At 37.7% G+C, this 10,101-nt stretch overlaps 1 protein-coding gene across 1 annotated transcript; it reads left to right on the forward strand.

The window, feature by feature from the left end:
• The first annotated feature begins 3,821 nt into the window (after nt 1-3,821).
• Nucleotides 3,822-5,800, forward strand: LOC122305596 (protein trichome birefringence-like 42). Its single transcript, XM_043118188.1, has 4 exons — nt 3,822-4,486; nt 4,611-4,782; nt 4,893-5,077; nt 5,164-5,800. Exons 1-4 carry the CDS (start codon nt 3,993-3,995, stop codon nt 5,645-5,647), a joined length of 1,335 nt encoding a protein of 444 aa, XP_042974122.1. The 5' UTR covers nt 3,822-3,992; the 3' UTR covers nt 5,648-5,800.
• The last annotated feature ends 4,301 nt before the right edge of the window (nt 5,801-10,101 follow it).

Below are 10,101 nucleotides of genomic sequence, written 5' to 3' on the forward strand. Positions count from 1 at the left end.
TTGAGTACATTCAGTTTGTGTAGAATACATGGGGCCACAACAATTGTGGAGTATGTATTTAACAGCATTGTGATGTGTAGAATACATGGGCCCACAACAACTGTGGAGTATGTATTTACACGTAGAATACATGGGGCCACAACAACTGTGGAGTATGTATTTTTCATGTTAAGTCAAGTTTGCGTAGAATACATGGGGCCACAACAACTATGGAGTATGTATTTACACGTAGAATACATGGGGCCACAACAACTGTGGAGTATGTATTTTTCATGTTAATTCAAGTTTCAGAGTAAGTTCATACTAAGTCAAGTTTCAGATCAAGTTCATGTCAAGTCAAGTTCAGTTCATGTTTCAATTTAAGTTATGTCAATTATGCTATGTTGTACGCTAAATTATGCTTTAATTATTTATGAATTTGATTATACATTTATGCTTTTACTGTCATCCATGCATCATTAGCATGTGTGGAAGTTTTTTGTTAACTTGCTGAGATTTGAAATCAAATCTCACTGTGGTAGTCCCAACTACCATTCCCCTCGAATGGCAGATCTTGTTACAGGACCTGAAGAAGGATCAGGAGCTGACCAACTAGACACAGTCGATTGAACGACGGTGCGTCGTTAATGTTAATATAGTAGTTAAATTACTACTTGTACGATGGAGTTGTATCTCCAGTACTTTTGGATCATAACTATTTTGGACTAGTGTTGTGATTTTAGTTGTTCAATAGGTTTTTATGTATGGAGTATGTTTTAAGCATTTGGGATATTTTCAATTTGGTGCATAGTATTGCTGAAGAAAAAAAAAAGAATTATCCGCTGCGAATACTGCATATTGTTAGATGCATGTTAGGAACATTGCATCTTATATGTCATGAAAGGGGGCAGGTAACCTTGTGTTGCATGTCTCGACGCTTCAAATTTCCGTTCGATCCCAAATGGAATTTGGGGGCGTCACAGTTTGTCCCTGTTCAAAAGTGGGTATTTTACAACCCACGGCCACAGTGAAATTTTACTGTTACGTTGCTTTTCTTCCGCCGTTTGCAATGCCGCGAACTTTCTAAAAATACCATATAGTGTCGTAAGTATTTCCAAACCTTACTTTTAGATTTAAATATATTTTTCTCGTTCCATAATTAATTGTTGTTGGTTGGCTGATTCTGGACTGAGTCCGAGGAGTTCGGGGGTCGGATGGATTGAGGATGGACTGCTTGGCTACAGTGTAAAATACACTGTTACGTTGCTTTTCCTCCGCAGTTTGCAACGCCGCGAGCTTTCAAAAAATACCGTATAACACTGTAGATATTTTCCAAACTCTACTTTTAGATTTAAACATATTTTGCTCTTACAATAATTTATCTGTTGGTTGGTTGATTCCAGACTGAGTCTGAGGAGTTCGGGAGTCAGATGGATTGAGGACGGAGTTGCTTGGTTTATTGATTTGTGCTTGGTTGGTTGGTTTGTGCCTTGTGGTTACATTTACATGGTGCATGCATGTGCATTTTATTTATTTGAGAAAATCCTGTTTTATTGGCGTAAATGGACTTTCGGGTGCGTGTGTATCACGACCCCAAGTCGAGATGGGATATTATCTCGGTGGAGCTCATATATTCACTCGGGAGTGTAATATACTGAGTGATGTGCCTTGGGTTGTCGTTGGGCGACAACGGGAGCGGGCGGGATGGTAACGCTCTCGTACCGACTCCGTGGCCATTCGCTGGCGAGGGCTAGAGGATACTTGGCTACAAACACGCGGGGCGCGGAACTGGGCATCGCTCGTTTAGGTGTCACACGCGTGGTCGTTACCTGTGGTGTGTCATAGGAGCCAGGGTGTGCGGATGACCCCTAGGGGAGGTCATGGTGCATTCGGATTAATTGGATAATTGATATGAGTTGGATTTGGGCCATTATCTGGGATAATGGCGAGGCTTTGTTTAAAGGAAATGTTTTGGGCCAAATGAGACTTTTGGCATGAGTCAGAAAATGATATGTTTTTTGGGCCAGACGGGTTTTTTTGGCGTGCGTAGAAAATATATGGTTTTATGACTCATGTGCATTGGCTTTTCTTTCATGCATGTTGTTTGAGTTAATATGTTTTTATCTAGTGATGTTTGGATTTTACTTACCTGCAGCACCATTTTTGGTAACATAGATTTTGATGCAGAGATCGAGGAAAAGGAGGAGGCTGAGCCCGAGGATGCAGCTCTGCCGGAGTTCTGAGTTGAAGTTTATGCTTTGTATTTGGTTTGAAACTATGTTTGTATCTTGTAATATTTTAGTATATATGATTTGAATAGCTTTGTATTAAACAATGAAATTCTGGTACTTAGTTTTATGACTTTAGTATCCGCTACGTGTTCTTTCGTGCACATTTGTTGTTTGTACACACACTTGGCACTCGTCGATAGGGTGGTGACCCGTGATGTCACCATCCAGACGTCTTGATTTTCCCGTGTCCGTGCGTGGGGATTTGGGGGCATCACATTTTGAATATGAATATATTGAACTGTTGCTCTGATATTTTGATAACATATTTTGGTCTTGCATTTTGAAACTAAAAGTGTTTTGTTCTACATTCTGAACTCCGTAAATGGTTCATGTTTACATACTAGTATATATTCTCTGCGTACTGAATTGTTAATAACTCACCCCTTATCTCTATAATTTGTTCAGATGTTTTAGTTGAGAATGAAAATAGGAAGCATGGGTAAGGCTGTGTGAGCATAGCGGATAAAATACAAAGAGGGTATTTTTATTATTGTAGAGTTTATTTAGTAGATTTATTTTGTTTTGTTTTGTTGACTTGATATTTTGAAAGGCTAACGATTATAATGAAGCTTTGTTGTCTTAGATTAATTATGTGTCATAGAAAAATTGGAGTTTACATCTATACTATGAGTTATGATTTTAGGTGATAAGAAATAACTCTCCGACCCATCTAAGTGCGGGGGGCGTTACAATAAATAAGGTCTAAACTCAACCATATAATAGTGACATAAACATGGATTAATTTTAACTAATACCCACAATTAAAACTTACTAATTTACCCTAAAGTAGATCTAGATGAAACTTGGAAGAATTTGAAAACATCTAGACACGTTCAAAAAGCCTGATCAAATATTCAATTTTCCAAAATTTCACCAACCTCGAACTGTACACACCCACCAATACTAACACTTGAGTATTAAATGAGTTGATATCCTAGTTCTTTTGAAGGAATGAAGGAGCAATATAATGGAATTTTAAGCTTGGGATCTGTAAAATAAACAATCGAGATTTTAGAAAAACGGGGCAACCTTATTATCTCCGGAATGACTAATAATTACACAACATTAATCAATTCGGAGACTTGGGATTAAGACAATCAGCCAATCTATATCCAAGCAATTCATGTGAGAAAACAGTACAGCCATTAAGACTTACATTATTAAAGATGTGAAATTCTATTCTGACAAGTGATAAAGATATGTAGCTAGTCATGAGATCCCATAATATTTGAGCATAAGAAGTTGTTATTCTTTATAATATTTTACTAAGCTCGGATTATATCATTAATTAGTTGTTTGGAATATGGGTGATGTGGCTTACTCCTGTTGAGGCATTATAAGTAGTATAGCTTATTCTAACCATAAATGTGACTTGAGCCGTGTGGGAAATTGTGTATGGAATCCCACTTGTGTCACTAATAAGTATCTGAAGTATAGGCCATGTGGCTATTATGTTTGATATCAAAGTTTGTGGACAAGGAAATCCCAGACTACGCAGTCAAGGTGGATAACACAATATGTCGGCAATTACAACAAGCGGGAAAGGGAAAGCTAGCCAGCTAGCACAGAGGTCAGGCGCAGATAACGGATGGGTGTAGTAGACTAAGGGTTTAGCTGGAGATATGAGGATCGAGGAGCCTTGGGGCCAGAAAGGAGGGGCTGCCCAAAGTATATCCATACGCTCTGATCTTCAACATTACTGAAATAGAATTTACAGCATTAATGGAGATTAGTTTCACCATAAATGAAAAATGGAGGTTCTGCATATTTGCATGCTTCGTAGGCTCCATCATCCTGCTTTACTATCTGAATCATGAACAAGAGCGCGTAAACCTTTCGGCTTTGGGCAACATTGCCATATCCACGACATCATCCAATTACTCGGAGCAGCATTCAGCAGCTGACATGGCTTTCACTGCTTCCAGAAACATTGCCATAACCATGTCATCGTCCGACGACTCGAATCAACATCCAGCAGCTGACATGCAGCTCTTGCAACCATCGAACATAACAGAAAATGGAACAAACGTAAACGAGAAGGAAGATAGCTGCAATATCTTTGATGGTAAATGGGTTTATGACCCAACGACAAGTCCTCTGTATCATGGATCACAATGTCCATTTCTTAGTGAGCAAGTTAGTTGCCAAAGGAATGGCAGGCCAGATTTCGAGTACGAAAATTGGAGCTGGGAAGCCAAGAGGTGTCAGATTCCAAGGTAATAAGTTAAAAGGATGCCGACTTATATATATATATATTAGAGAGAGAGAGAGAGAGAGAGAGAGAGAGAGAGAGAGAGAGAGAGAGATAACGTCCATTTTTTACAATGCTGGATTTTTCAGGTTTAATGGTACAAACATGTTAGAGAGACTTAAAGGGAAGAGATTGATTATAGTTGGGGACTCCATCAACAGAAATCAATTTGAGTCTCTTGTTTGCCTTCTCTACTCTGCTATTCCTTCCTCGCAAGCTGACGTTGATATGAAGGGACGCTCCAAGTTTTTTAGAGCGAAGGTAAGAGAGAACAGTACTTTCATATTTAAGCCGCGCCATTGTTGGTTTTATTTCTTCATTGAAGTGACTAAAGCCTCACAATATATAATAGCCAACGACCTTAACAACAGGAGTACAATTGTTCTGTGGAGTTCTATTGGAGCCCTTTTCTTGTGAAATTGAAACGAAAGCAAGAACTTGGTGGCCGAATTCTAATGCTAGACAAACTTTCTGACTGGGAAAGGAACTGTCGTGGTGCTAATATTATGCTATTTAACAGTGGTCATTGGTGGCTTCAAGGTGGGAATTTCAAAAGGTAAGCTTTCCAGGTAATGCTCCGTGTCATTTGCATGGTATGAGATCTCAGGAATTGAATTTATATCTAATACGAGAGACCTGCAGATGGGACTTGTTTCTGTATAAGGGAAAGGTAGTGGAGGAGATGGAAATCCAATCAGCATTTGGGAAGGCAATGAAGACCTGGTCTCGTTGGATTGATCGCAACGTAGACAAGACCACTACAAAGGTTTTTTTCCGAAGCTTCTCACCAGCACACCTTGGGAAGGAATGGTGCTACAATCAAACCCAACCCATCAAGAATGAGTCCTTTATAGCAAAAGTTCCCGGTCCGATGGAAGAGGTCATTGAGAAAACAATTGGACTTATGAGGACACCGGTGAGGTACTTGAACATCACAAAACTAACTCAGTATCGAAAAGATGCGCATACGTCAGTTTACACAATAAGACAAGGGAAGCTTCTTACGGCAGTGCAACGAAGACAACCAGAGTCCTATGCTGATTGCAGCCACTGGTGTTTGCCTGGAGTGCCGGATACATGGAACAGACTGTTGTATGTATCTCTGGTCATGGACATTCTCCAATGACAATTTACTTTTTAACATCTGGCTCTTTGGTTTACAAAAACAAAAATTTAGAATGCTGCCCAATTGAGACTAAGGTTTGGTTTATTTTTTAGATTTTAAGAGATGAACTTATCGAATTTTTGTATCCAAGATATATTATTTTATCATTTTCAATAAACCACATGAATTGCCTATTTCGGGGATGTTTGGAAAAAGTTTTCATTTCATCTCATCTCATATTCTTTCCAAACATCATTTAAATACAAATAATTTCAAACTAATCATTATAGCATTTTCAAAATAAACATTACAAATTTCCTAAACTTTTAAATGAAAACAAAAAATTATTTAACTTTTTCAAATTTTAAAATAAAAATATTATTAAAAATCTATATTCTAATAATTTTCATCTTATTACTATTTACAAAATTTTCATCTCATCTCATTTTCAGAATATCCGGTTAATTTTTTATTAATACTCAAGGAGTCAAGGGTAGAAAGGATAGGCTATTAGTTATCTTTGCATAAGCTATTGTCCCAACTATTGTTAACAAAGTTCTATGAGAAATTAATGCATCTAAAAAATTTACTCTTTTATATAACTTAATGTTTCATTGTGAGTACTAGTTTTGTTCGCAGAAAATCTTTAAGCACCTTTAATTCTGAAAAAAAAAAAAAAAGAGGAGTCCAAACCATCAAAGCGATAATTTCATCATTCTAAACCATGATGATAGGCTATTAATTAACTCAAAACAGCCACCAAATAATGAGTTCCATAATGTAGAATACACTGTTCGCCCAATCCGAAATCTAGAACTCAAACCCACCTATAATAGTACATTCCTAACCAACTATTTCCGGCACAAATCATATTCCAAACATAATCAAGATTTTCAACCCAATCCAATTCTTCTTCTTCTTCCGAGAAGCTACTCCTGATCCGAAATCAAATACCTAACTAAATCAGAGTTTCAAACCGGACCCAACCCTTTTTATTTTATTTTATTAAATATAAATGTCTTGAAGTATTCACCAATAAACCCAATCACCACACTAGCATCACTTTGTTGATACATGCCAAAAATATTCTAGAGAAAATCCGTTCTTTGGGAGACAACTTTTCTTGATGGAAACTCAAAAGGGGGAGGAAAAGAAAAAGAAGCCAAGGTGAGCATATAATGCATTTCTTGCATCTCGCCTCTTCTTGTGTTAGTATACTATTCAAAGCACCTTGATACATGTCTGCAAGAATGCATTCTATACTAGGGGTGTATAAAAAATCGCAACACCATCCGTGACCGACATAGACCGGCCAAAACCGGCAGGGGACCGGTTGGCAGACAGCAACATTTTAATAAAATCGATGAACGTTGGTTCGGTCGCTATTTGAGGCTGGCTCAAACCGCTGAACCAGTCAACGACATATACCCTTTTTTTTTTATATTATACCTATGTGAAACGACGCCGTTCGACTTAAGTTTAAGTAGAACGGTATCGTTTTATGACTGAAGTTGTGTTTAAAATATAACTAAAATGACATCATTTGGTATTAAATCAAACGGCATCGTTTTATTCATTACGTATGAAAAAAAATAACTGGAACGACGGCGTTGGATTTGAAACCGAACGGTGCCGTTCTGAATTTATATTGTCTTCTTCACCCTTCTTCTTCCCCGAATTCATTTGTTGTTTCCCTCACCCTCTCTCTCTCCTCTACAACTATCTCTCTCTACTCTATTAGAGGAACATCATCGACGGGAGGAACCGAGAACTGGCCATGAACAGTCAAAGAACAGTCGGAGTTGATACTGCTGGTTTCTCTCCTCCCCATTGACTAGTTATGGTCGGTTGCTCCTCTGTTTCTCCTCTTGTCAGTTGGAGTCGGTTTTGCCCAAAAACTACGTCGAAGAGGTCAGTTTTCACCCCTATTCTATGCGACCCTCCAATAGGCAAGACTATTCAACTAAGCTCGTGGTCAACAGAAAGTTGAGAAAGAAAAACAGGTAAGTATATAACATATGGTTTGGTGTAATCAATTGGATAAGAAAGATGCAAATGCAAATGTAATGTGGCCCCACAACCTATTACAAAGTTCTGCCAACTCGTAAAATACTTCAAATGTATAAAAAATGGAGAAATACAAGTATCTAGCCAGGTACAACACACATTACAACAACAACAATAAGAAATCATAATTTGGATCCTGACTCTATCTCCAAGATGAGTGCTCTTTACCTCATGGGTGAGTCATTCCCCTCTTCGTAGCTCCTCCCAAGAAAATTGCAACCCCACCTCAAACATTAAAAACATCCATTCAAACTCCACAAACTGCACCCATCCCCAATCACATTTACAAAATATCCTCAGGCCCCCCTCACACAATCCCTAAAAAATGCATAACACTTTCCCAAAAGCAGAACCACACCCTCACTGCCATCCTTACAGCCACAATGTTAACCTAGGAATCAGATATAGACAAACTTATAGAGAAAGCTCAAGCATTGACATGGAGTGATCTTTGGTTAAAGCCAAAGGCAGGGCCCAGCTAATCACTTCTAAAATCTTACTCTGGTAGGTAAGTTGATCTCCTCAAAACCTTTGAATAAATACACATTCCATGCAACTATCAAAGCCGCTTGGAGCTCATAACTGTTTTACTTATTGAAGATATTGAAACCAATACCTTTCTATTCACTTTCCCAAATGAACAAGATAGAGAAAGGGTGTTAGTCAATAGGCCATGGAACTTGGTGCTTAGGCAATGGCCATCGGGGCTTAGTATCAATGAAGTGGCACTAAACTATTCTGTCTACTAGGTCCAAATACATGGTCTCCCAATGGAAATGCTTACTAACTGCAATGCAGAAAGAATAGGGATGGTGCTAGGCAACCTCATTGAAGTGGACAAGGCATCTATTTTTGGTGTAGCTTTGAGGAGATACCTTTGGATAAAAGTGGAAATCAACACAGAAAAGCCTCTCCCAAAAGGGTTTGAACTAGCAAGGTTGAATAAGGAGCAAAAAAAAAAAAATCCTCATCAAATATAAAAGACTATCAGTCTTCTATTATGCATGTGGATGTCTAGGACATCTAGCCCAAGCCTACCCAATTTTCACTGTCATACCCAAAATGTCCCAATATGGACCATGGATGAGGGTTGAGTAGAGAACAACACTTTCAGAAGGAATGACCAGCCTAGAGAAACCCAACGAGTCACTCCAAATCAGAATGCAACTGAAAATCAGTCCCCCAAATAATGTCGATGCCTTCAGTTCGTATTAGTGAAAATGCAGGTCAACTAATGTAGAGTCAACCCCCTCCAAGAATCCCATTACCTCCCGTTCGAATTAGAGAAAATGTAGCCCATTCAGTGCAAACCCAGTCCGACGCAAGTAGGGCTGTAAATAAACCAGTCTGTTCGATAGCCTGCTCGGTACTCACTTGGTTAAACTCGAATCGAACTGGACTCGTGAAAAAAAAAAATCATTCATGAAAGCAGATACCCGCTCGATTTGTAAATGACACATACTTGACAAAACTCGACTCGACTCTACTAAGGCTTGTTTAGGCTTGCTCGTTTATGCTCAACTAAATTAAAACTCATTCATATATTGATAAATATATACATACACCTATGCATGTATATATGTATTAGCTAATAATATAAGCATACCACTTTTATAATTAAATATATAATATGTATTCTAATTTACTTATGTCTATATAGTGAATATACTTTATAGGTATATTTTATAATTTGTATAATAATTAATCAATAAAATTCAATAATTTCATATACTAGTATGTGGGAACCATATATGAAATAGATATATGCTATCATATTATGTGTATGTATTAATAATATATGTAGGCATATAATATATTGTTATTTTGGATAAAATATCAACTAGTTAGATATTAATTATTTATAAATTTTATAATTTAATAGAGGTTCTACTTGTTAGTTGTATAAATTCAATATTAGTTCTTTTATTCATTTATTTATTTATTTAATTTATTAATTATTAAATCTCATTCCAAAAAAGAAAAAACAATTCAAGCTCGAGCTCGGCTCTACTCGAAAACGTTTGTGGGATGAGCTCAAACTCAAGTTGAGAGTTTAGCTTATCGAGTCGAGCTCGAACAAAGAATTAAAAAGAATCTCGAGCTCGAGTTTGAGTATTTTGAGTCAAGCTGAGCTCGGTAAGCCAAAAACCAGCTCGGCTCGGCTCAATTACAGCCCTAGACTCAAGTAGCAAACAACATAAAGGAAAAGGAAAAGAAAAACTATTCATGGAAATGGGACCCTGCATCACCATAGCAGTAAAACAATGCAAAGCCATACATATTTTCTCAAACACCCAGTGGACAAGATCAAGCGAAGGTATGAGAAACCAAAGCCAAAATTCAGGAAAAATACACAAGGAGCGAAAGGAAGATGATGAACATTGGCCCATTAATAAACCGGTAGCTTC

The sequence above is a fragment of the Carya illinoinensis genome, chromosome 3, assembly GCF_018687715.1.
Source record: "Carya illinoinensis cultivar Pawnee chromosome 3, C.illinoinensisPawnee_v1, whole genome shotgun sequence".
NCBI classification, from domain to species: domain Eukaryota; kingdom Viridiplantae; phylum Streptophyta; class Magnoliopsida; order Fagales; family Juglandaceae; genus Carya; species Carya illinoinensis.